Source organism: Coccinella septempunctata, chromosome 1 (assembly GCF_907165205.1).
Source record: "Coccinella septempunctata chromosome 1, icCocSept1.1, whole genome shotgun sequence".
Taxonomy (NCBI): domain Eukaryota; kingdom Metazoa; phylum Arthropoda; class Insecta; order Coleoptera; family Coccinellidae; genus Coccinella; species Coccinella septempunctata.
The window spans coordinates 60,050,107-60,076,380 of NC_058189.1; the positions used below are offsets into that span (position 1 = coordinate 60,050,107).

General features: G+C 34.9%; 5 protein-coding genes across 11 annotated transcripts; 3 read left to right on the top strand and 2 right to left on the bottom strand.

The window, feature by feature from the left end:
- The first annotated feature begins 35 nt into the window (after nt 1–35).
- LOC123313313 (ubiquitin-conjugating enzyme E2-22 kDa) lies at nt 36–1,603 on the top strand. The gene is made up of 5 exons (XM_044898150.1): nt 36–359; nt 543–695; nt 755–837; nt 930–1,093; nt 1,260–1,603. The coding sequence occupies exons 1-5, from the start codon at nt 291–293 to the stop codon at nt 1,394–1,396; spliced, it is 606 nt and encodes a 201-aa protein (XP_044754085.1). The 5' UTR covers nt 36–290; the 3' UTR covers nt 1,397–1,603.
- A 177-nt stretch (nt 1,604–1,780) lies between these two features.
- On the bottom strand, nt 1,781–3,824 carry LOC123321052 (E3 ubiquitin-protein ligase RFWD3-like). Its single transcript, XM_044908560.1, has 2 exons — nt 3,654–3,824; nt 1,781–3,581 (listed from the first exon to the last, which is right to left on the bottom strand). The coding sequence occupies exons 1-2, from the start codon at nt 3,679–3,681 to the stop codon at nt 1,846–1,848; spliced, it is 1,764 nt and encodes a 587-aa protein (XP_044764495.1). The 5' UTR covers nt 3,682–3,824; the 3' UTR covers nt 1,781–1,845.
- Nucleotides 3,825–4,109: 285 nt separating this feature from the next.
- LOC123318587 (endoplasmic reticulum mannosyl-oligosaccharide 1,2-alpha-mannosidase) lies at nt 4,110–8,451 on the top strand. Its single transcript, XM_044905261.1, has 9 exons — nt 4,110–4,329; nt 4,386–4,677; nt 4,731–4,916; nt 5,240–5,388; nt 5,479–5,667; nt 5,763–5,950; nt 6,619–6,910; nt 6,966–7,106; nt 8,073–8,451. The coding sequence occupies exons 1-9, from the start codon at nt 4,243–4,245 to the stop codon at nt 8,289–8,291; spliced, it is 1,743 nt and encodes a 580-aa protein (XP_044761196.1). The 5' UTR covers nt 4,110–4,242; the 3' UTR covers nt 8,292–8,451.
- Nucleotides 8,452–9,416: 965 nt separating this feature from the next.
- LOC123318000 lies at nt 9,417–18,210 on the bottom strand. 7 transcript variants are annotated; one of them, XM_044904650.1, is made up of 4 exons: nt 12,323–12,662; nt 10,922–11,154; nt 10,285–10,565; nt 9,417–10,141 (listed from the first exon to the last, which is right to left on the bottom strand). In XM_044904650.1, the coding sequence occupies exons 2-4, from the start codon at nt 11,053–11,055 to the stop codon at nt 9,978–9,980; spliced, it is 579 nt and encodes a 192-aa protein (XP_044760585.1). In that variant the 5' UTR covers nt 11,056–11,154; nt 12,323–12,662; the 3' UTR covers nt 9,417–9,977. The 7 variants fall into 7 exon arrangements, with proteins under 7 accessions (XP_044760585.1, XP_044760631.1, XP_044760622.1 ...); XM_044904696.1 differs by lacking the exons at nt 10,922–11,154; nt 12,323–12,662 and adding an exon at nt 17,688–18,210; XM_044904687.1 differs by lacking the exons at nt 10,922–11,154; nt 12,323–12,662 and adding an exon at nt 15,840–15,981.
- Nucleotides 18,211–19,078: 868 nt separating this feature from the next.
- LOC123322550 (juvenile hormone epoxide hydrolase 1-like) lies at nt 19,079–25,729 on the top strand. Its single transcript, XM_044910495.1, has 5 exons — nt 19,079–19,294; nt 19,397–19,772; nt 19,830–20,195; nt 22,542–22,776; nt 25,502–25,729. The coding sequence occupies exons 1-5, from the start codon at nt 19,109–19,111 to the stop codon at nt 25,710–25,712; spliced, it is 1,374 nt and encodes a 457-aa protein (XP_044766430.1). The 5' UTR covers nt 19,079–19,108; the 3' UTR covers nt 25,713–25,729.
- Nucleotides 25,730–26,274: the final 545 nt, after the last annotated feature.

Here is a 26,274-nt window from a genome sequence, read left to right on the forward strand (position 1 = left end):
CGTCAAATTGGTTGACTCATTCTATCACATTTGCAGTACAAAGATGAATCCTGAAAATTTCGATTTTCAAACGATAATTTTGAATTTATGACTGATTTCAATTTCTGCATGTTGGCAGTTGGTATTGTACATCTCTGATTTTGACGTTTGTTTGAGCACTAGCCTAATTTTGACTTAAAATTAAAAGTGGAAATTATTCCATACTACATATTTATCTTTCGTAACCGCAATATTCCCTGTTTTAAGTGTATTGTTATGATCCTTTTTCAATAGTATTTGATAATAAATTCATGGAAATGGCCAACATAGCTGCGCAAAGAATAAAACGAGAATTCAAAGAGGTTATCAAGAGTGAAGAGGTGAGATTGTAAAATTTTTTGCCTCAAATATGCTGATCTTCGATAACTTTTTGTGTCGTGAATTCTCAGTCCGAGGGTACTATACGTGAATGATAATAATGCAGTCAGTTGAGTTTAATTAATGTTTTTTTGGTTATAACAATGAATTTGCATTATTCTCAATATCAGATTATGATTTTTTAGGTTGCGAAATGCGCTATTAGAGTTGAGCTTTTGAATGACAGTTTCACTGAACTGAGAGGAGAAATTGCTGGCCCCCCAGACACCCCCTACGAAGGGGGTACATTTGTTTTAGAGATCAAAGTTCCTGAAACTTACCCATTCAATCCCCCTAAGGTAACTGAGAAAAGCTATTAACTTTTTTACTAGTAAATAGCATTTTGTGATTCCTATAGGTACGATTTGTAACTAAAATATGGCATCCCAATATATCTTCTGTAACAGGAGCAATATGTTTAGATATATTGAAAGACCAATGGTGAGTTTATCATTTGAAGTGAATGTAGATCACAAAAAATTTGTTATTGGTAATCTGTGTAAGTTTTAATTGAATGTATCTATGGTTAACAGGGCAGCTGCTATGACTTTACGGACAGTCTTACTATCTCTTCAAGCACTCTTGAGCGCTGCAGAGCCAGATGACCCACAAGATGCAGTAGTAGCTAAGCAGTATAAGGAAAATAATGAAATGTTTCAGATGACTGCCCGTCATTGGACAAATGTATATGCCGGAGGTATGCAATAATAAGCATTATTGATCAAGTCCAGTATAATCTCTTGATACAAATTATGGCTTGTTGACCAAAAATGTTTAGCTGTTATTTTATCCATGGTTTGTTTGTGATAAAAAAAATTTTTATAGTGAAACCCGTATTATTTCCAAATTATTTCCTTTTTCAGGTCCAAATGCAAATAAAGAGTGTGATGAGAAAATTCGTAGACTAGTAGATATGGGTGTAGAAGAGCATCAAGCTCGGGTTGCATTGTCATCTTATGATTGGGAATTGGAAAGAGCTACTGAACAGATCTTTAGTTAGTAAATTTCATTTTTAAATCAATTTTTCTGTGAATTTTTTTTATTATGTGAATCTCCATTCATGTCATACTTTTGAATAAATTTATTTGATTGCTGTAGCAATGTGTACATAAAGTTGGAATATTGATTATGAGGATTGTTTTGCATTTATTTAGTGTCATATCGTTTCTCGTTGAAAATAAATTATTGAAAGTTTCATGTACCTATATGAAGTAGTTTATCGAAATTTTCCTGTTCGAGTAAAAAAGCTTTCCCATTGTTCTGGAACACTCCCATGTTTCTGAAGAAAATTTGAGTTATTGCCAAGTTGGTAGAAAAAATAATCTGATTGTTCACCAAACAAATTTTTCGGAAAAATCCAATTTATTGTAAAGAATGAACCAGATTCAATCAAATAAGATTTATTACAACAACAGTAGAAAAATACAATAGAAATCACAATATACAACCTTATGAAAATTTATAAAACAACATTTTTTTATCTGTGAGTCCAACCAAGAGATTGTAATCAGTATTCACTATAGCACTCAAATCGAGGACAGGATCATGTGCAGTCACAGATGTTGCTTTTGTTCCATTATTGATATTCCATAAAGTGACAAGTTTGCTCGATTCCTCATGAACAGCGATATAATCTTGATCCCTCTTGATGAAACAGGACCTTGATAGATGCCTTTGAATTCCTGGGTTTTCGAAAGTGTGAACTGAATTAGACGTTACTTTATCTTCAACTTTACTTAATGTAGCTAGTGTATGTCTTGAATTAGGATTCCTCAGATTTGGCCTGGAAGATACTAAAATTTGTTTAGAGACATCATCAAACCTCATAGCATAAAACGGTCCATCTATTCCTAAAGGGTATCTTTTGTAATCCTCAGAGGTTTTTTCAAAAAACCATAATGAATTCAATTTGCAAGAAACTAAACCCTCTGGTGTCAAACTGTCTACATCATTTGGAATATGAGCAACACTAACTACTGGTGACATATCACCCGGAACTTCTAATATATTCACAGGGTGTCCCAAAGACCTCAAGTCATACTTGTGAATAGCGCCCATCTGAGTTCCAATATAGAAGACATTGTTATCTAAAGAATCCCAACAGCATGACCATAATGGTAAAGTCTGGACGAATGAACATACAGTAGAGTTATTGAGGGAATCTGTTATCTTGACCATTTTGTCAGTTGACACAGACAGCACGTTAACATTTTGAAAAGAAACGTCTCTAATTTGTGAAGTATGTAAGGGTAAAAATGCCAAAGTTCTATATTGGGATATACATATTTTTCTCAATCCAAATCCCGAAAACAGATTACTTGGAGACTTCACATTGACCATAATCAAATCTAAAGCAGGATTCACATCAAAGACACGGCAGGCTCCTGCAGGACATACTTCCAGAGATTTATCCATGTATAATTTAATTTTTGGTACGGAATTATTTGAAATGGCATCACTTCTGGAAGAGTTAGAGAACAAGAGTGGATTATTTTTTAATGTACGAAGCTGAGATTTCAGGAAAGTAATTTCTTGATTCAGAGCATGCTCACGGCAAATATACTTGCTCAATTCTAGCTGAATGTTATTTCTTTCATTGATAACACAATCTAATTTAACCTTCATTTCTTGTAATTCTGAATTATCTACAGCAATTAATTTCTTCGTATAAAGAAATCTAATATCTGATTTTAAAATTTTCTTTTTACAAGTCGGACATGATTTCTTCGTTTGTGATTGCATCCACCTTAGAATACAACTATGTCCAAATAAGTGTCCACATTTTAAGCAGCAAATCCTATGCTCTCCTGAGTTAGTCCAGTTATCTAAGCAAATGGGACAAATCTGTCCATCATCTTCATTTTCGTATTGGCTCCTAGAGCGTTTCCTCGAATTAGATTCTGTATCATCATCATCATTTTTGTCATTCTCCTCAGCTTCTTCTTTTTCAACTTCTTCAGGAACTGGTGTAGCTTCTCTACTTATTGTATTTTCAGACGAATTAGTAGAGCTACTAGAAACAATAGATATTACATCATCATCATTTTGATTTGCTCCAACAATTATTTCGGAAGCTAAATGAATATCATTCAGTAGTACAATTGGTTGTTGCACTTCTACCACGTGAGAATTACGTCTAACTAACGTATGGCCTCCTTCATCACTATCTGAATCCGGGTTGAAACCTACGATAACATAAAAGAATGAAATTTTTGAATAAAAACATTCTTTTAAATTCAATTGAAACTTTTTCCTACCAAGAAGTTGTATTGATGCTGCCATCATAAAATATTTTTCAATACAGATTTTTCACAATTCATGTCAAAATTTGAGCACCTTATGATTTTATAACGTTAAGGAAAATTCAATTTTAAGTTTCAGTTTATTTTATGTTTATAAAATTCTTTTTAGACATTCTAACCAAAAACAATCGCTTCTACCACAGAACAGGAATATAACGGCTTCCACCATATTTTTGAATAACTGATGTATTTATTGAGGGAAAACAGGAAAAAGTAATTTCATTACACTGGCAAATTATTAAAGAAGACATAACGAATAATCTGGAAAAAAATGAGTCATTATATGAAATGAAAAATGAATAATACACAAATAATGGAGAAATCACAATAAAGAACAAGAAATTTTATCAGTTATTTTTTCTTTTATGCTAGGCCTGTTGACATTTGTCTAACCTATATTCATTTAATATTTTCTCACTAGGATGACAGCGTTGAAGTAAATTAAAATATGGTTGGCTTGAAATTTTCATAAAATGATTTTAAATTAAAGTGTAAACGTTTCAAAACAAGAAAATGATACATTAGAGCTTCACTAATTTACGAAATGGTGGTTTATTCTGATCATGTAGCTCTAAATTTATCAACAAGTGATAATATTTATGACAAAAAAAGGACGAAGAGTTTGAAAAGGGTAATTTTGAAGTTTTGAAGCTATTTTGACCTCTATAGAATGTATCTTTTTTGTAGAAATGGCATCATCTCTCAAAACTGCAGAAGAACTGTATATACATTTTGACGGCCCTTATTTGTATAACTCTTTTTTATATATTGTCAAATACTCCAGATGCAACTGTATTTAATTCAGAGGTCGAAGAGCATCAAATTAAGCCTCATATTCCGATAGAAATAAAGTTCAATGAAAAAAATTTTGAAACTGATAACGATCATGAAAGAGTTTTGGATGATCCACAAGATGCTGAATTATTAAATAATGCAAATAAGGAAATTTCAAAAAATAAAAGAGCTTCTGAATTTTCTGGTAAAGGGCTAAGCTAATTTATAATGAAATATGTCTTAAAATTTTATTTTTAGGACCAACTACCCCTAGGCAAGTTGCAGTTATCAAAGCTTTCAAACATGCATGGAGAGGCTATAAACAATATGCTTGGGGCCACGACCATTTGAGACCTATTTCAAAAAGCCACCATGATTGGTTTGGCTTAGGTTTAACTATTGTTGATTCAATAGATACCATATATATAATGGGGCTTGATGAAGGTAACATTTCACTAAAATTATGGATATGGATTGAGTATTTAATTCATAATTACCGCAGTTATTGCTGGTTTTGACCTTGGTTATGTCCCCTAATCAATGATAACCAGTTACTGGCTTGAAATTGGTTTTTGTATTTTTTATTATATTAGAGCATTTTGATATCATTCCAGAATGCTTATACTGTGCTTACAATTTCACTTAAAAATTTAAATTGGCATCTTTAATTCCTTTTTTATTCTTACTCTTTAGGGAATATTCATAATGATCTATAAACTATTATACTCCAATATTCAAATTAATGCAAGGTTTTGGTAATTTTTCAGAATACTTGGAAGCTAGAGACTGGATTGAAAAACATTTACAGTTTGATATTAATAGAGATGTTAATTTATTTGAAGTAACTATTAGGGTTTTAGGAGGATTGCTCAGTATTTATCATTTAACTTTTGATAAAATGTATTTGGATAAATCAGTAAGTATTAAGTATTTTTCAGCCTAATTATGCCCCTATTATTAGATACAAACTATGAGACGGTGTGTAAAATCGATGATGAATTTTTAGGTTGATTTAGGTGATCGCCTCATGGCGTGTTTTCAATCAGGTTCAGGAATTCCTTTCTCAGATGTGAATTTGTTCACAAGGAAAGCTCATTCTCCGAAATGGTCTCCAGATAGTAGCACTTCTGAAGTTACTACTCTACAATTAGAATTTAGGGATCTTAGTAGAGCTACGGGTGATCCGAAATATGAAGTTAGTATTTTGTGTTTCTGAAAATGATTTGTGATATTTGCCTGAAACACCCTGTAGTAAATTTTTTTATTGATTATATTTTATATTTATTTTAGATGGCTGTTTCGAAGGTGTCTGAACTTATACATAAACTGGAAAAAACTGATGGCTTAGTTCCTATTTTCATCAATCCAAACACTGGTCAATTTAGATTTTCATCCACTATTACTTTGGGAGCTAGAGGTGATAGCTACTATGAATACTTGCTGAAGCAATGGCTTCAAACAGGAAAAACTATAGACTAGTAAGTATCAAGCTATGAATATGAAATTACTTCTTCAAGTATTCAAAACTTTTCTCAGTATTCATTACTTCTCTTAAAAATGAAATGTATGATATAAAAAATGCATTTCAGTGTTACCCATATGATACAATATTCTGATTCATTTCAGTTACAAGGGATGAACAACTGTTTAGCTTCCAGTTGATTGAATTTTTGTAGGTTTGTTTGTGTGAAGATGTGTGACCCTTTTTTATTTTGTTTTATTTCCACCCTCTTATTTTTTTTATTCAGAATATTCTTTTACCACATAAATATATGATTTTTCAAAATTTTTACAAACAACATTTTATGTTAGGATTGAAAATATACATATCAGCTGGGACCTTGAAAAGTGTTGTGGTGCATTGGTGTGGAAGGGGGAAGAAATGCGTCATCTAATTCTAAATATTAGAGAATTATTTTCTATTAGGAAAAATCAATATTGGTTACTTTTTATGATTATTAGTATGAACAATTCATTCTGTTTCTCTTCACTAAATGCTTACCTAGATTTCCATTTAGAAACTACCAAAATCATTTATCACACTAGAAAAAATGAATTTGGATCATTTTCGGTTGTAAAAGTGTTTCACCACTTCCTGGTGAATTTATCAGTTCTTTTTATTGGCAATTGGTAAATTGCTTTTCAGCTTGAAAGAGGACTATGTCACTGCCATTAGTGGAGTACAAGAACGTCTTGTGATGAAAACTGTCCCCAATGGATTTGTTTTTATTGGAGAACTTTTGAACGGTGGGAAAGATTTCAAACCAAAAATGGATCATCTCACTTGTTATTTACCGGGCACACTAGTCCTGGGTGTACACAATGGTCTTCCAGAGAGTCATAAGAAACTGGCCGAAGATTTATCTACAACATGTTACCAAACTTACGCACGGCATCCAACATTTTTAGCTCCGGAAATAACGTACTTCAATATCCAGGTTAACTTCGAGATTGTTTCTAATTCTGTGAAGTATACAGTGGAATTATTTTCAGGGAGAGAGTTCAAACGACTTTTACGTCAAGATAAACGATGCGCACAATCTTCTTCGACCAGAATTTGTTGAAAGTCTTTGGTATATGTACCAATTCAGCGGAAACTCAACATATCAAGATTGGGGATGGAACATTTTTCAGGTATTGTTTTGTTCATTTTTACTCTAGCTACAGCTTATACAGGGTGAGTCTTTGAATTTTAAAAATATTTTAACGGTAGATTCTAGAGGTAAAAAGAAACACCCCCATACCATTTTTTCTGAATCAGCTCGGTTTAAAAGTTACAGGATGTTGAAAAACCATAAAAAAATGTTATTTTTAGTTCTATCTCACAAATGGTTTTATCGAATGAAATGAATATCGGAATATAGTGTTTAATTTATTTGATGAAACTTTTTCGAACACAAGATATCACTCACGTCTTCCAGTTTTCTCTTTATCATCGTATTTATATGTACCATAAAAATACCAAAAATTCAAAGAACCCAACTCTTGAAAGTAAGTTGGACACTATCTAATTAATATTTAAATGTTTTGTAAAATGAAAGTATTCTTCATATTTTCTCTTGGATGTTAAATTAAAAAGTACATATCTGTGAAATTGGGTATTTTGGCTGAATGCAACTCTGTTTGAAAGATCCTCAGATGTGTAGTGTCACAGATTTAGCAAGCTATTCTGAAGGTAATTTTGTTTTTTCAGGGGTGGCACAGCTCATTATGAAAACTTAAAATGGCTAAATCTTTTTATCAGGGCCGAATCAGAAAAAATGTTATAAGAAAATAGTGTTTCTGTTGACCTCAAGAATCTACTATTAAAATATTTGTATGAGTCAAAGACTCACCCTGTATGGGCGCTCCTTATGCGCCTCCTTACCAAAGGTTTTTCAAAAAATTCGGATTCAGAATCTATAACAAAATTTTTTCATCTGTCTCTGTGAGTTTGTGTAATCTATTGTGGACAGGCTAGAAGTAGCAATTTTGAAAATATCAAGCTCAGTTTCGGGAAGATTATGGGAAACGATGAAACAAATACTTATTAATTCATTATTATTGATACATTCTTTAAAACCTCATATTTATCAAGTAAAATATAAATTTGCCTTCCAGGGATTTGAGAATTTCACAAAAGTTTCCAGTGGATACACATCAATAGGAAACGTGCGAAGTGCAACAGATGTACGTCCCAAAGACATGATGGAATCCTTCTTTTTGGCTGAAACTTTAAAATACTTTTACTTGCTATTCAGCGACGATCCGAAATTAATAGATTTGGATAAATATGTTGTGAATTCCGAGGCGCATATTCTGCCTATACATAATTCGTGATTCTAATGCGATGTTGTGACAATCTAGTCAGGTTAATTCGAAGATGCATTAATGGAGTTTTTTATGATTTTCGATTAATATGTTCTTGAATGAGAAGGTACACAAGAAACGAACGAATTTATTGAATGAGATTTTTCAATGTACGAAAAAATAAAAGTTCTTTTGAACTTTTATTTTTATATTTATATTTATTATATTATGTATATCATATTGGATAGCTATTTGAATGGAATTAGCTTTGAATGGGTTAACTTCAAAATCTTTTTTCTTTTTGGTTATTTCCAGTTTGACAGAAATAATGTTTTGAAAAGAAATACTTCTTTCTTTCTCATGGATCTTCCCTTGGTGATAAATGTTTGAGATATAAAATTTTTTTCATGAAGGAAAGTATTTTCATATTATTGACAATACACCTGCATTAATATTTCATTATTAATACTCTTTTTTTTTAAAGTTTGGGTTGAAACTCGCCCAATTGGTTTACTCGTTTTTGAATGTGTTGTATTCAACATGTTTGGTTGTTTGTTATCCAGTATTAGCTAGTATTTTTGGATATTTTTGTTAAAATGTACTGTTTCTAAAATAATATTTAATGGATGTCATTATTAGTGATTCTCTGTAGATGGAGACTCTAGACCATGTTGTTCTTTTTTGATTTCTTCTGATACATTCGAAAAAATGAAATTAACTTGAAAATGGTCTTTGCTGAAATTCTATTCTGACTCAATTACAAGAATTGTTTTTATTCAACGACAAGCTGGATAGTTTCAAGGTTCAAACAATTTATTTTTACTAACTTGTGATTTCTACATCGACATTGAGAATGAAGCCAAAAAATAAAATTTGTATCAAATATGTGTTTTTATTCAAGCTGCGAAGTCTTTAATGAATGAAGTGAAAATATATGAAACTGTAAATAATTCACCTTTTTGGGGGTGAATATACCCTGATGAAGCTCAAAATTTCCACACTAGAATCTAGATAGACTAAGTGTTCTTGAAGGTAAGTATTTTTTTAGCAACAGGAGAACTGTTCTAGTTGGACGAGAATGGAAAAATCTACTTTGGGTTTTGAGTTATTCAAATTGAAATTTTTTCGAATATGGGTGAAAAAATCAAACACTTCTTGAAATTTTATAAAAATATATATTCAGATGATAAAAAAGTGAGCTGCTTCGAAAAAACATTTTACAAAATACATTTCCATATTCACTTATATATAATGATTATCAATATTATGAGAATCCGAATGTTCTCATAATTAGTGGAACATGAGAACTACCTAATGATCAAAATGGATAAATAAGAATATTCGAAAAATGATCGAAGAACTAAATAAAAATTCATGTTGCACAAATAAAAAAGACCTACTTAAACTAGGCTGAAATATTGGATTTCCACTCTTATATTATTTTTAATCCATGGGAATAATTTTCAGAATAATACTGATAGCGAGTGATCGAGAACATATCCAACTAGGAGATACAAATAATTTTGTACATTTTTCGATTAGATTCAATCAAATCAAATTCAGAGAGTGTTTCATTTTGGATAAATATTCGATATAAAGTAATGGGGTCAATTTGGCACCTTGTTTGTTGCGTGGCATTTTCCTATCGTCACCTCTGTGACGAGTTCGATCATTAAAGGCACTAAAGTTCTATATCACAACTTTTGGGAATGCATTTCACATAATTGTACATTCACAACACTTCATGGACACATACAGACATTTCAGGCACAAGTCTTCTTCGTTTTCATTCTCTTTATCATCTTTTTGGGGCCAAGAATCATCGGGTTCATTTGTTTCGTCACTGAGTTTGGAGGAATTTTTTTGATCGTCTGAAGTTCCTGAGAATTGAATGAATTATCATCAAAATTCAGAGTTTACGTGTTCAATATGAATATAAATGAAAAAAAAACTATTTACACAACCCGGGTTTCCCCAAAAATTGCATAGGGAAGTTTTGAGCAAATAAATATATCATATTTACCTAAACTGTTAGGAATATCTTCGTTTTCAGCCAAGGGCACCTTGTCAGCGATACAGGGAAGAGTGCTGTCGATATACTTGAAATTATTGGTGTTGTGCAGTGCAGCAAATGTATTGTTCATGGGAACAGGAACACTATCTGTGGCGTCTACAAGGGCCGACCCTTTGAGGATGTTCTCGCTCTTGTCACATTCCTTGGAAGTCGAGGCAGGTGTGGAATGAGTTTCTTTAAACTCAAACATTTCCCGATTGGAATTTGGAGAATGACTGGACATCATTGACCTAGAACAAGAAGGAATATCTCATTTTTCTGACAGAAAAGAGAAGAACCAGTACTATTGAATTAATCAGAAAGATATATTTGTTGAAGACAGGATAAGAAACAATCGTTTTCTTCATCTGCAGAGTGGTTGAGAACATTTACGTTATGATGAACTGCTTCATTTGTTTATCGAGAAAAGTTCACGCCTTAGGCTTTTGGCTCAACGGGACCGCTTCACATCCATAAGGTCAATTGTCCTACGTTGTGCAACATTTTACATTGTGAATTTTTTACCGCTCTATCTTTAGCTCGTTTATTTTGTTTCCTGCGTATTAGAAATCCTTTAATTCCCTATTTAAGAAACTTATTTTCTCACCTGGTTTGCACCAAATTATGCATCATAAATCCAATAGTATTCTGTTTGGTTTGAAAGCCTGAAGAGTGTACAGGGAATGTTTTTTCAGAGTGGAAAACCTTATATTCAAATTCTTCATACGGTGGCAACTCCATTATTATTCTATATCTCTTTCGGTATACCAGAACGAACTTTATATATGATGAACAGAAGAACAACACTAATCAATGGAATGGTTCATGTGATATTATAACCTACAGGAAGAGGAATTGAATTATCATAGCTCCAGTTGATAACATATTTGTTTTCCATTCGCTCCTCCTGCGATGATTAGAATTATTTCTTTTTATTATGTCTGGCAGGAATGAATGAGTGAAGTTTTAATGTTGATTGTTATTGCAACCTTTTTTAGTTCTTTTAACAATGTTTTTTCATTTAAACATTATAAAACTTTAGGCAAAAGTCTGGAATAAAATTTCTTCAACCACTAACTCGAAACCCTGAAACGAGTGCATTGATTTTTAATTACCCTTATTTTCTGGTAACAAAATTTAGTGTTTTTCTTCAATCCCTTATTGCACCCCCATGCAACGTTTTCAAATTGAAACATAAACATAAACATGGAATCCCAACAAAATCTTTGTTTTTTATTTTGTGGTTATCAGAAGAAACAGAAAGTTTGAATTAATTAATAGTTTCCCAACCAATCCAAGACACTGAAACACGTTAACCACTTAGCCGCAACAATACCCGGTAACAGCATACTGAAGAACAAATCTTACCATAGTCTTTATTTTCATTATTATCAGGAACTTAAAATTGCGTTTAAAAACAAATAACATACACCAAATAAACTAAAAATAAGTTAGTAAATACCAAAGATATTAATTTTGTGGGGTATTTTTTACTTACTCACTTTATAGTATAGCGCTAACACTAAAAATTCTGCGGAAGAAAGAAACTCTAAATATTGTGAAGCAATTCTGAGAATCTTTCAGAAAAAATTTTAATAAAACTGAACCAATAATTCAATAATTTCCCACTATCCAACCGAACCTTTTTTTTAAATTCGATAGGAGGACTTTGGTGTAGCAAAAAGCACTGCAAATTTCAATCCAGAGATTTCATATCCTGTGAATATTAATCGACATCTCAATGTCTTCTCAGTAGCGATAATTCTGAACAGGCTTTATATTACCTATTAAATTGAGAAAATAAATAATCCATAACTAATATAATTGCCCTTCTCAATGAAAATAGCATCATAATGGGATTTGGTACTCCTAAGTACCATACATAAACATAACCTATCCATTCCAACACACTGGTATAAATTCTCTACATGCAATATGCAAATAATGTAAGAAATCTCAAAGATAACACATTTATAAATATCCAATCAATGTATTCACCTGTACTTACAAATTCAAAAAGGGGTTTGAACTATAATCACTGAACTGCTGCATGTGTATTTCGTTTTTCAGCACGATCTCTCGAAAGATTACCTACTGATGTTCTAGGAAATCTCGCATAGGCACATCCAAAACACGGCGATTCCCATCAACTTTTGCTGAGAAGGTTCTTTCACGGCTTATCGGAGTTGGGAGATATCAGATTTCAGCGTAGCAAGTGCGACAATTTCTTATTCATAAATTCGTGGCTTATCATACGTTACCAAAAGCAAAACCATCGGACAATGAATAGGTACATTGAATTTGCCATCAGAATAATCGCTTTATTCTTCTTGTGAAAATACCAGATAAGATTTCGAATCGATGTAGTCTTGAAATTATAGCATTATACACTAAGCAAAAAAATTAACGCACATTATGGAAATCTCAAATTTATTGTACAACTGAAGGTGTTCTCAATGATAATTATTTTTATCAGAATTATGCATGCATATGTTATCCACTTTCAACGGTTTTCTTCAATACAGATGTTTTTTCCCAGCAGGAATAAAAAAAGATGATATTATCCGATTTTGAATGTATTGGCTCCATTCTAAAATCAGTTGTTCTCGATCAATTCTAGTGATCAATAGTTTTTCTTTCGTTTGATTTTCTACACTCGATCGCTATGCAACGCGAAACACGCAATTTGACCAAAGAGGAATGTGCCCAAGCGGTAGTTTTGCGAGAAGAAGGATGGACATACACAAGAATTGCAGAAAGGTTTGGAGTTTCCCATACAAGTGTGTCCAGAATGTTGCAGCGATTCAGGGAGACAGGTATGAATGTCCGAAGACCAGGACAGGGTAGACCACGGGTAACAACTTCAAGAACGTTACTTGAGAGTATCTTCGTTGAGATAACGGTTTGCAACCGCTCGCCTCCATCAAATTCATCTTGAGCAAACTCATGAGGTGCAAATTAGCACTCAGACAATAAGAAATCGCCTGAGAGAATATATGATTTAAGGTCTCGTGTCGCGGCAAGAGGCCCAGCTCTTACCCAAGCCCATCGAAGGGCGCGTTTGGATTTTGCGACAGAGCATATCCATTGGGAAGAGGCCGATTGGGAAAGAGTTCTCTTCACATATGAGTCTAGATTCTGCCTCTACCATTGTGATCGACGTTCCCTTGTATACAGACGTCCACATGAAAGATATGCACAGTGCAATTTCCTGAATACCACTGGTTTCGGGGGAGGATCGATCATGGTATGGGGCGGAATATCTTTGACTGCTCGCACAGACCTAGTGGTCGTTGATAATAGAGCTATGAATGCTGATAAGTATATAAGGAACATTTGCCCCATACATTGGTGAAAATTTCATTTTTATGGACGATAATGCCAGACCCCATCGTGCGCGCATCGTTCAGGAGTACCTTGAAGAGGTTGAAGTCTCTCGAATGGAATGGCCAGCAAGAAGTCCAGATCTCAATCCGATTGAGCAGGTTTGGGACAACCTCAATAGAAGGCTGAGAAGTTCAGAAAATCATCCAGCTACTCTTAATGACTTGGGAATCCAACTCGGAGAAATCTGGGAAGGATTAGATCAGAACATTTTAAGATCACTCATTTTGAGTATGAACCGTCGTTGCCGAGCTGTAATTAACGCAGAGGGTGGAAATACCAAGTATTAAATCACTTATCAGCATTTCAGTATTTTGAAAATTGTTCATTTCTCTTCTTTCACCAAAGATTCGGTGAAATCCTAAATTTTTCTTCCATTTAATGTGTCTTGTTATAAAAAATAAGTTATAAAGTCAATGTAGAGTTAACATTCATTAAAATTGAGATTTTCAGAATGTGCGTTAATTTTTTTGCGCATTGTATTTGGTTGAAAAGGAAGAAATAACTCCTGGTTAGTTTAATTAGCGAGTCTCCCTAGCGGAAATAACAATTGACATCGGCCTCAGCACAAAATTTTTTGAAACTTACAGTATATACTGAAGAATGTAACAGAACACCATGTACTGGAACCAGACGATCGGTCCCAAAAATCCCATGGTACAAAGAGACGATAGTGGGACATGCACCATATATGAGAGCGAAATCGGTTGTTTTTTACATCGGAGAAAGTAATTGGTGCGGTTTCATTGCAGCAATGTGCATTTGGATTGAGTAATTCACCGGTACAAAACTGAACACAACAGCTCCTTCTGTAAAACTGAGTCTCATTGTCGTGCAATGAATGCTTCAATTAAATGGATCTATTGTATGATATTGGAAGTAGATTTTAGTAGACTCCAATAGGTAACAGCGTCCCAAGCGTGGGCTATTCATACAGGGAGTCCGGATTTATATATTCAAGGAAGTGATATATTCTCTCAATCTGACAATTTAAGAGTGACGAAAATGTGTGGGAGGGCGCCACGTGTCACGTGTAATTCAGCAGGACGAAACGATAAAAATAGGCCATACAGGTCACAAAAATCCCTCAATCTTTCTAAACCATTTGAAACTACTGTTTTCATAAGAATAAATATATCTTTATGTTATAGCTCAGCAAATATACCTGTTAGAAAAAACCAAAGTACGCCACTGGATTGCTATAAAAAAAGTGTCTCTATGTTTTCAATTCAACATCCTAGCTTAAACAGAAACGGATATAATGACCAGAGTTGAAATTTCAATTTTGACCTATAACTCGAAAACAAAAGAAGATAGAGTAATGCAGTTGATGGCATTATTAGTTTATCGAAAAAAGACGTAATGTGCCATGCGTTTTTCTCTATCTCGTTGGGTTGAAAAAGTAATTCAGGTATCACCAATTTTGCCCACCCTGTACAGGTAACGTTTTTTTTTTGGATTTTCAAAGGACCGCTGTGACCTTGCGTCACATCCGAATTGTCAATCTTTTGAAAAATAGCTTTTTTTGGGTCCTCTGAAAATCTGACTAGTTCGAAAACATTTTTTTTTGTACCATTTTCAACTCTTTCGTACGGCCAGCCCCACCACGCAAACTGTCAGATTAACATGAATTTATATTATTATTATTATCAGAGACACGTAGCCCCTATTATAGAATCTTAATCTGACACCCTAGAGTAAGTACAGCTGATGATTTTTTTTTACATCTTTGAAATCCTGCAGAAGCTTTTCCCACCTCCGGACGGTAAAAAAACAAACGAAAGTCGAATAATCGGACAGTGCCCTGGAGCCACATCCATTTCCATGAGATGGAAAAAGCATAAGATAATCGAGATTTTTTATTTTCACCAATCGCAAATGTGAACAATATGAACAACCGATTGACGTACTGAAATTAACGCTTAATGAAATGTGGGCACTACATATTTGCTCGAATAATATTAGTAGAATATGAATAGGTACTGCTAAAATCAAATCTCTCCGAAGGCAAAGAAGTAATTTCAACATATCATGGCGTTCCTATCGAACACAAAAGAAGTCGCCTTAAAATCAAGCATGACCTCATTTTCCCTAATGAATTCAATTCCACCCTCTCGATCCAGGAATTTACGATCACTCACCTATATTGAATTCGATAATATTGTCTCCTATCCATTTTGGTCTCGGATTGAGATGCAAATACGATATTGGAAGATGTAATTCACGGCACTGAATTTCTCGGTATTATAATGAGGAGATGCATAAGAAAGGATTCAGAATTGAGTTTCTGACCGTCGACGTCGAAATTCCCAAGATTCTTATAATAATCTGCTGATAGGAAGCGCAAATATTTGATTTATGATTTGATCAGAGACTCTGGATTTGATGTATCCATTGAAGTTAAAACGAGAATATTGAAAGCAGTTGTGGTGTTTATAGCTCGCTCATTAGACTCCCTTGCATATGGGATGTTTATCGAAAAGAGACGGATGCTAATTTTGCCAAAACGTTGTAATTGGCACTGGCCCTGTTGTTGAGTCCTCGATTCGAATGATGAAGAATTATACGTATATTTGCGAGGCGATCATGGAGAAGGATTTTGTTCAGTATAAAACATGGTGAGTAGGCAGATCAATTCATGTTTCTTTTGAGGGCACAGGACGTTCCAACGTTTCAGCTATGTATTTCGATTTAATGAAGCTCTGGAATCGAACACGCGAATCATAGCCTATTGATATCCTCACAGTTTAAGCTTCAGTGTAGGTAAACTGGGAATATTGAAAAATCGTCAGACCGATGCTAACCTGAGTATTTACGACGTTTTTCGAACAGATTCAAGTATATCCTGAAAAATCCTCGGAATCAGGGTAGTTATCGGAAAATTAGAATACTTAAATTTTTATTAAATTACACTCAAGTCACATGGGCGCACGAAGGCAGTGGTGGAGAATTTTTGTTGAGAAACATCTTAGGATTCTTGGAAAATATCTGTAGGATTTGTTCGTCTTCGGGTGTCATAAATTGTTTGCTTTTAACATTGGGTATTGAACCATGGTTTAATACTCAATACTTTGACTTTACAACGGTTTTAACAGTTTGTGTTTCCTCCTAATTTCTTCAGGTAGATATACCTCTGTTACTTCAATGAAAGAGGATAAGTCCCATGGCATGTTTGGCATATTACTCACAATGAAGAAAGTTTAATTACACAGTTTTCGATTCAACGTTTGTAAATTAACGTACAGCTTACGGTTAAATCCTGGGTTTTGATTAGAATCATGTTTTTTTTCGGGCTTATCTATAGCTTGTATGTGATTAGTACTTCGGACGTATTTATTTTTTCCATTCACGAATTCCAACGCAAAACACAATCTTTCATAAATGAGACTGGTGAGGTAGCAAGCAACGTATATAGATTCTGTTTGTAAATTACATCAGTAATATACGAACTTAGAAGCAGTCTTCGACGAAATGATTATACAAACAATAAGCCCCATTAACTTATCGGTTTATTTCATGATTGAACATTAGCTATTCCTGTCCTGTATTCTATGCGAACAAATTCCTGGTTTTAGCGATGTTACGCCACTGATGGATAATGATGATAGCAAATGCAATTACAGCATGTGAGGCATTTCCGAAAAAGAAAGTTCATCTACACCTACACAAAATACTGGCAATAAGTAAAATATCGCAGGAATTTGGACAGGTTGAAAAACAATCTCTTATGAATTCGGCAACGTTTCGGAACTATTTTGTTCCTTTCTCAAGGCTAAAAAGAAGGCATTTATCAATCATATACAAAACACAAAACAAATTATACCTCATCATACAACTAATAAAAGTAACACTTTAAAATTGACCATAGGAAGTTAAGGATAAATTAATAAACAGTCCGACATACTGGCAATATTCTTATGATTCTATCGAAAGGAAGATTTCGAGGAGAAAATAGAGAAGAAAATAAGTACAGAACAAAAATAAATTACCTGTTGTTTTTAGAGGCCTTTGGATGTCGGTCTTTTTCATAGTTATCGTTGAAATTCCTTGTTTTCTTGTTTTTATGTGCTTTATTAGTCGCCCAAAGTACCCCTAGGCCTGCGAGGCCCCCTTTGGAACCCTTTCCTGATTTAGAAGCCAGTTTTGTAGTTTATCGACTCCTTTACAAATAACCCACAAACAATACTTCGAACACACCAAGACAAAGCACAAACGTGAATACTTGAAATAAGTATATCAACAAAATGACACTCTTGAGCTTTATTATCTTTTAATTACGAGACAGAACTGGTTATTACGCAAAACAGTAGTCAATTGCCTATCGGGTCAAATTCTTTCCAGTACTTGAGGCCTTTTGTTTTGTATTAGAAGATATTATCAACATGTGAATAATAATCTTCCAAATAAGGAATTGAACACTGGAACTATCCTAAGAGAAATTACAAAAATAAAAGATCTGAGAATAATATTTTTAACGAAATACACAAAACTTTGACATTTCACAAGTAAACTTAACCTCAAACCAAACTAAATCCAAAACCAAAGATAGAAAAGGGAAGAAGAAAAAGAAAAAGAAGAAAGATCAACAAAACAGAGGCAATGTTGCCAACATAAGAAAAATTATGTGGTATATGATTTATGATTACATCTCGATAGAAGGCCTAATCTTGTAATCTTTTTTTATTGAGATTGATGATTACCTCCACAGCGTGAGAAATGAGCGGAAAGTTAAATCGAAACAAACATGTTGATCTTTTGTATGGAAATGAGTCATAATGAAATCACGCATGTGCAAATGAGTTAACTTAAATTTTAAAAATAATCAGTGAGCAGCTGCTGCTGCTGTTGAAATAAAGTATACTAACTTCATTGAAAGACTATCTTATTTTAAGAGTATTATCTCATAAGATTGGAAAAATTGATATTATCGTCCTCTGCATCTTTATTGAAATACATATACACCAGCGCATCCACCATATTCAAAGTACCAACAAAACAATTCAATCTTAAACTAAATACACTTACTTATTACTTAATTTACTATTCGCTAAGGTAGCCAATTTACAAAGGAGAGCTCAGAGTATGAATTTCGTACTTCTATGTCGCTATATCTTGATTTTCGAAAAACGAAAAAAAAATTTCCGTGGTTGAACGCGATCAAGAAGAAATAGCAACATATTCTTGGATTGTATTACCTAATTGGAGATGAGCCTAAAAGATAAGGAACATTTTCTTCCGTTCATCATTTGAAATTAATCCGGGATCTGAAAAAATATTTACTTAGTCCTTGAACCCAAAAAATGATATCAGGATGATTATTCCGACATTTGAACTCGCTAATTATCAGGGAATATTTTCGATACCTTCATCGACCTCCAAGCAGTTGTGAAAATTCACGAACAGGAACAGCATGGGGCATATACTGAAGGCAGCACTTTCTGTTGCTTTCCTGGCAATTGGTTTTGGCATTTTCAAAATTTCCTCTTTATTCCAAATTCCTGAAGTGCCCCATTTAGAGGAAACTTGGTGGGGAGAGGGTGTCCCTAGTGTAAATGATGATGCTGTTTATTCTTTTAAGATTAACGTATCCGATGAGGTTCGTATTCTTATTGTAATTCTGTCATATAAGAAAATGAGTATCTTTATTTACCTACTAATTTTTTTTTAATTATTCATTTCACTCGAAATTTTTCCCAAGGTTTTGCAAGATTTGAAATACAGATTGAAAAACACGAGAGCACTAGCCCCCGCACTGGAGGGAGTTCAACATGAATATGGCACAAACTCAAAATTCACCAAGAGCATTATTGACTTTTGGCTCAACAAGTATGATTGGAAACAGCGGGAAAAGTACATGAATCAGTATCCCCAGTATAAAACGAAAATTCAAGGACTAAACATACATTTTCTGCACGTGAAACCTGAAAGGGAAGCTGGAAAGAAAGTGATCCCCATTTTGATGATGCACGGTTGGCCAGGATCTGTAAGAGAGTTTTATGAAATCATTGGATTGCTCACAAGACAGCAAGAAAAACGAGATTTTGTTTTCGAAGTCATCGCCCCTTCTTTACCAGGTGAATTAAGGATGCATTGAAAACGTTGTTTCATCATCGTTGGTTTTCATTTCACAGGATTTGGGTTCTCTGATCCTGCACTTCGTCCCGGGCTGGGGAAGAGTCAAGTGGCCGTGGTAATGAAGAATCTGATGAAGAGGTTGAATCACCACAAGTTTTATGTGCACGGGGAAGATTTTGGTTCTATCATTGCCAATGATATGGCCATTTTGTTTCCTGAAAACGTGATAGCCATGCATTCGACCATGTGTGCATCATTGCAGCCAATATCAGCATTGAAGAGGGTATTGTACAGTTTGAAACCATCTTTGATCGTGGACGAAAAACACGAACATGTAGCTTATCCGTTGTCGAATTTAGTCATGGGCATTATGGAGGAATTTGGTGCTTTCCATATGCACTGCACCAAGCCTGATACTGTAGGTGAGTCAAACGCAATGAACTCAACATATAGAGTTGGTTGGTCAAAAATGTGAAAATAGTAGCATCTTCATGTGGGCGAAGGTAAACTGAATTATTTGGTAGAGGTACGGAACGAAAATATAATATATATGAACAAGCAGGGGCGTTTTACTTGGAACATAAATACATGGAATGGACATTGACATGCTATGAATGTATTTGTTGTGGTACTAACATTCGATGCTTCTCTGTCTAGCGCTACACTAAGGCAGTGGCGTGAAATAAATAAATTTGTATAGCTCCTACCTTTTCGTATGCAAAATTGACGTGACAATGATGTCAGATTCAACTATCTCAATTGTGATTGGCGACAATAAGCAACTATCTCACTCCAGTCTTTGGACAATAAACAACAGATGTTTATTTTCCATTTCTTGTATCTATGTTCCAAGGGCATTTTAAGGTTAGTGGGGCTGAGAGGGGTGATTCCAAAAAAGGAGAAATTAAAAAAGTTTTTTATTTAACAAATTCAAAAAAACTAAATGGAAATACCTATAAGCAACAAGAAATTCTTAGGGGGGGTAATTACCCTATTAACCGCCGCTGTGAACAAGCAATTAACTGTACAGGGTGATTAAATTCGTTGTCTACTGAGAGGACCTCGAAAACTATAACATCTAAGACTAACTTAGAAGAAAACGGATGACACATTCTCTAAGTCTTTTTTCCTGAGTAATCCAGATCTGAAAACAGAACCGGCGTATCATTTCTAGATTTCGAGTTATGAACAGAAATTTCAATACCATTTTCAATAATGGTAGAAGTAGAAATCTTAGAACATAAATATCTATGTTCCAAGGTAGAATAGATGCAGAGGAAAAATCGGTAATTCCGATCACAGAGTATTGACTCCACGAAAAATAAATGCATATTCAACAGTCGCTAAGGTAACCCCTACTTACTTACGAGGATATATTGAAAAATTTCTAGCCTACTATAGAACCAAACAAAATTTCAATGTCAAAATATTTTATTATTCAACATATTCTTCTCTTAATTGGATACATTTATTACAGCGAACCTGCAACGTCTCTAGAACTTTCAAAAAAAATGTTTCTTCTTGCTCTGCAAACCAAACCTCCACAGCTTTTATTACCTCCTTGTTTGAAGAAAATTTTCGATCTTTTCAACTTTTTTTCAGTTGAGGAAAGAGATGATAGTCGGATGGATCCAAATCTGGTGAATAAGGGGGGTGTTCTAGTGATTCAAACACTAAATCACGAATTTTCTGCATGGCAACATTAGATTTGTGTGCAGGGGCGTTGTCCTGCAAAAACAAAACTCCTTTGAATAGCTTTCCGCGTCTTTTCTCTTTAATTTTTTCCCGTAGAGTGGTCACTAATGTCCAATAGTAATCTCCGGTTATTTTTCTACCCTTATCCAAAAAATCAATCATGATTACTCCATGGCAATCTCAAAAAACTGAAGCAAGAACTTGTCCAGCAGATTTTTGGACACGAAACTTCTTAGGTCTTGGAGAACCAGAGTGTCGCCATTCCATCGATTGTTGCTTTGTTTCTGGATCGTAGAAAATGTACCCAAATCTCATCTATAGTAGCAATTCGGTTTAAGAAGCCTACATCGTTTTCAAATCGAGCACAGATCGAACGCGATGCTTCAAGCCTTGCACGCTTTTGGTCAACATTCAAACATTTGGGGATCCATTTTGCACCAATTTTTCTCATGTTCAAATTGACGTCAGCTATATGATGAACGCGTTCGTATGAAATATTCAGTGCTTCAGATATCCGTTTTAGCCCAATTCGACGGTCTGATAAAATCATGTCATGAACGGCATCGATATTTTCGGGGACTGACACAGAAACTGGCCTTCCGGATCGGTCATAATCTTCAATGGGAAATTTACCTCTTTTGAAGCTTGCAGTCCAATTTTTCAAGGTCCCATACGAAGGACATTGACCACCAAGAGTATTAAGCATATCTTCGTGAATCTGCTCACCTCTTAACCCTTTTAAATACAGGTACTTGATGATGGCTCGATACTACAATTTGGACATCTTCTTTCTTTTACTTTATTGCGTAACTCTGGTTTACTTTGTAGACCTCAAACTTCATACTGACACTTCTAATGAGTTATTATTCGTTGCTATGGTAACGCAATATTTTTTATGCCTGGTGGTCTAGGCTAACTAGATATCAATACATCCTCGTAATAAACTGTTGTGTGACTTATGTCTGTTGGCAGGAAGACCTAGGTCGTCAGCCCTTTGAAACATTGTTTCAATCAAGTTTATTACTACTTATGTCTGTGTCTGTATTTTCGCTCAAGTAACGATATTTTTCCAGGTGCAGCCCTGTCCGACTCACCTGCTGGACTGGCTGCTTATATATTGGAGAAATTTATTACTTGGACGAATCCAAATTGGCGAACATTGGAAGATGGGGGCTTAGCGCAAAAGTTCAAGATGGAAGATCTTCTCGATAATATAATGATTTATTGGATCTCCGATTCGATAGGCACATCACTGCGAATATACGCTGAAACGTACAACAAAGGGCTCTTAACATTGGGCCTGGAAGAGTGAGTTCAACTTTGATTCATTACTCGTAGGGAATGAAGTACCTAACAATTTTTTGCTAAATAGGTACCTACAATTGATGGAACTCGAAAAGAAGGAACGCAACGCGACAAATCTTTGCGTTTGAGCATAATACTCGTATACAGGTTGTATTTGAAAGTGAGGCTTTTTTTTCAACAGAAAGCAGAACTGGTCAAAATGAAGCGTTTCGCCAAAAATCACCTATAAAAAACATTACAAAGTTGGAAAAAAATTTAAAATAATTACTGAAATACACTGCGCAAAAAAATTAACGCACATTATGGAAATCTTCAATACAGATGTTTTTTCCCAGCAGGAATAAAAAAAGATGATATTATCAGATTTTGAATGTATTGGCTCCATTCTAAAATCAGTTGTTCTCGATCAATTCAAGTGATCAATAGTTTTTCTTTCGTTTGATTTTCTACACTCGATCGCTATGCAACGCGAAACAAGCAATTTGACCCAAGAGGAATGTGCCCAAGCGGTAGTTTTGCGAGAAGAAGGGTGGACATACACAAGAATTGCAGAAAGGTTTGGAGTTTCCCATACAAGTGTGTCCAGAATGTTGCAGCGATTCAGGGAGACAGGTATGAATGTCCGAAGACCAGGACAGGGTAGACCACGGGTAACGACTGCCATTCAAGAACGTTACTTGAGAGTTTCTTCGTTGAGACAACGGTTTGCAACCGCTAGCCTCCTTCAAATTCAGCTTGAGCAAACTCATGAGGTGCAAATTAGCACTCAGACAATAAGAAATCGCCTCAGAGAATATGATTTAAGGCCTCGTGTCGCGGCAAGAGGCCCATCCCATCGAAGAGCGCGTTTGGATTTTGCGAGAGAGCATATCCATTGGGAAGAGGCCGATTGGGAAAGAGTTCTCTTCACAGATGAGTCTAGATTCTGCCTCTACCATTGTGATCGACGTTTCCTTGTATACAGACGTCCACATGAAAGATATGCTCAGTGCAATTTCCTGAATACTACTGGTTTCGGGGGAGGATCGATTATGGTATGGGGTGGAATATCTTTGACTGCTCGCACACTAGTGGTCATTGATAATGGAGTTATGAATGCTGATAAGTATATAAGGAACATTCTTGAAGAGCATGTAGTACCATTTGCCCCATACAATGGTGAAAATTTCATTTTTATGGACGATAATGCCAGACCCCCATCGTGCGCGCATCGTTCAGGAGTACCTTGAAGAGGTTGACGTCTCTCGAATGGAATGGCCAGCAAGAAGTCCAGATCTCAATCCGATTGAGCAGGTTTGGGACAACCTCAATAGAAGGCTGAGAGGTTCAGAAAATCATCCAGCTACTCTTAATGACTTGGGAATCCAACTCGGAGAAATCTGGGAAGGATTAGATCAGAACATTTTAAGATCACTCATTTTGAGTATGAACCGTCGTTGCCGAGCTGTAATAAACGCAAGGGGTGGAAATACCAAGTATTAAATCACTTATCAGCATCTCAGTATTTTGAAAATTGTTCATTTCTCTTCTTTCACATAAGATTCGGTGAAATCCTGAATTTCTTCCATTCAATGGCTGTATTCGGGTTCGGCTTTCTGACAGTCCGAGAATTGTTCTAGGACTGCGCAAAACTGTTGCGCCCTAGTATTAAATCCTCTGCGCAGTTCTAGAACCATTCTCGGACCGTCCGAAAGCCGAACCCGAATACAGCTAATGTGTCTTATTTCGTTCAGAACCTTCCCGAGAGAACATAAAAAATAAGTTGAGCATCACAATCTGTTCGAACATTCCAACAATCGTCGTAAAAATGGGATGAAATGGGGAAACATCATAGCACTTTTTCAACATAACTAACATAAGCACTTTCAAGAAACTGCCTCGATATTCTAAATTTTTTCACCCTAAATTGCACGATATAACAATTATGATTCTCTCAAAAGTGACCTGATGCATCTAATCCGATGAACTTGGTACTGAACCATTCATTGCATGTCCAGCTATATGTTCATGTTTTTTTTCGTTTTTGCTATGCCGTAGTCACCTTCCACAGTCCCATACTTGAAATTCAATGAAATTTTGTCGAACTTCTAATGGTTATTCAGCCATCTTGCATATTTTATGTAGACAATTTTCGGTTAAACGACTCATTTTGATGAGTTCTACCTTCTGTCAAAAAAAAGCTTCCCCTTTGAAAACACCCTGTATTGAAAAACTCATTGTTACCATTGTGTATTGAAGTTTATAATACTCAATGTTGTTACTGAGTTCATGATTTTTTTTATTGAAAAATGTTCCTTGAGATTGATAAATGATGTAAAAGCTAAACTTCATGTTTAGGCACAGAACAGTAACCTTAAAAATTATCATTTCGACGAAGCAATTATAAGAGAAATATGATCTGTGGCGACGGAGTATATGAATTATAGTTTGGAACGTTTTGTTTAGACGTACATCCCACGTACGTGAAACTGATAAAAGAGCACTTTTGTCGAGGCTGCATGTCTATCAAGTTAGTCAGTCAATATTGATGTCATTTCAAAGAGCTCTTTGATGAATGGGACCTTATCTTGACTGAAACGATAACAAAACTTTCGTTCTCATAAATACAGGCCACGAAGTTATAATTTATAATAGAGTTTTCAATACCTACTCCATACGAGTTTCGAGAAATTCTCAGGGGTCTCTTGAGGGAACCACATAACGGACATTGGTAAATTTCTTTTTTCAGCATTCCCGTGCCAGTTCCTGCTGGATGTGCGAGATTCATCCACGACTACGAATGGAATCCCACTGCCTTAATAGAGGATAAATATCCCAAATTGATTCACGTGACCGATTATGACGGCGGACACTTCGCTGCTCTAGAAAACGCTGAAATTCTTGCCGAAGACATATTTGAATTTGTCAGTAAAGTTCAGAAGATGAATGTGTTGCAATAAATCTTATGTTTCTTATAGTTTTCATGGCTTATTTATAACCCGAATGGATTCGAAATCTCTTTGGGGAGGAATTGAGACAGAAGTGTCGATAACTTTTTTCCTCGGCAGGTTGGGGAATTATTTTTAGGAGCAATATACAGGGTGATTGAAGTAGATCGTCAACTATAGTGTAAACGATATTCAGTTTAGGAAATATTTTATTTAATAACTATACAGTTTGAAAGCTCGATATAGAATCAATTCCTAGACAATCTAAAAAGAATGGCATTCCTCGCTCAAAAAGGTTCTACGTCTTGCCCCTCGTCTAGGCATATCTCTCAACACCTTCATATTTCCCTGCATGCCCTCGTTGCTTCGTCATTGATACAGCGAGTCATACTTCAGGACTGTAGCATATTTGGGGTCTCGAAAGATGTGGAGTTCACAATAGGTTGGGTGAATATTGAGCAGGAAATTTGTACAGGGTGTTTACCGTTACTGGATTATTGGATTTTGTGATTTATTCATTGGGCAAATCTAAAGAGTGACAGTTTTTGTCTCGAGCTATCTAAATATGATATCG

Excerpts from the sequence above, each read along its gene's own strand:
- LOC123318587 (XM_044905261.1), top strand. The coding sequence starts at position 4,243 with ATGGTGGTTTATTCTGATCATGTAGCTCTAAATTTATCAACAAGTGAT. Across the intron at positions 5,389-5,478 it reads AAATGTATTTGGATAAATCA|GTTGATTTAGGTGATCGCCT; the intron begins GTAAGTATTAAG and ends ATGAATTTTTAG. Across the intron at positions 5,668-5,762 it reads CGGGTGATCCGAAATATGAA|ATGGCTGTTTCGAAGGTGTC; the intron begins GTTAGTATTTTG and ends TATTTATTTTAG.
- LOC123318000 (XM_044904650.1), bottom strand. The coding sequence starts at position 11,055 with ATGGAGTTGCCACCGTATGAAGAATTTGAATATAAGGTTTTCCACTCT. Across the intron at positions 10,566-10,921 it reads CATAATTTGGTGCAAACCAG|GTCAATGATGTCCAGTCATT; the intron begins GTGAGAAAATAA and ends TTCTTGTTCTAG. Across the intron at positions 10,142-10,284 it reads AGATATTCCTAACAGTTTAG|GAACTTCAGACGATCAAAAA; the intron begins GTAAATATGATA and ends TTCAATTCTCAG.
- LOC123313313 (XM_044898150.1), top strand. The coding sequence starts at position 291 with ATGGAAATGGCCAACATAGCTGCGCAAAGAATAAAACGAGAATTCAAA. Across the intron at positions 696-754 it reads ACCCATTCAATCCCCCTAAG|GTACGATTTGTAACTAAAAT; the intron begins GTAACTGAGAAA and ends TGATTCCTATAG. Across the intron at positions 1,094-1,259 it reads GACAAATGTATATGCCGGAG|GTCCAAATGCAAATAAAGAG; the intron begins GTATGCAATAAT and ends TTCCTTTTTCAG.
- LOC123321052 (XM_044908560.1), bottom strand. The coding sequence starts at position 3,681 with ATGATGGCAGCATCAATACAACTTCTTG. Across the intron at positions 3,582-3,653 it reads AGCATCAATACAACTTCTTG|GTTTCAACCCGGATTCAGAT; the intron begins GTAGGAAAAAGT and ends ATGTTATCGTAG.
- LOC123322550 (XM_044910495.1), top strand. The coding sequence starts at position 19,109 with ATGGGGCATATACTGAAGGCAGCACTTTCTGTTGCTTTCCTGGCAATT. Across the intron at positions 19,773-19,829 it reads CATCGCCCCTTCTTTACCAG|GATTTGGGTTCTCTGATCCT; the intron begins GTGAATTAAGGA and ends TTCATTTCACAG. Across the intron at positions 22,777-25,501 it reads TTAACATTGGGCCTGGAAGA|CATTCCCGTGCCAGTTCCTG; the intron begins GTGAGTTCAACT and ends TTCTTTTTTCAG.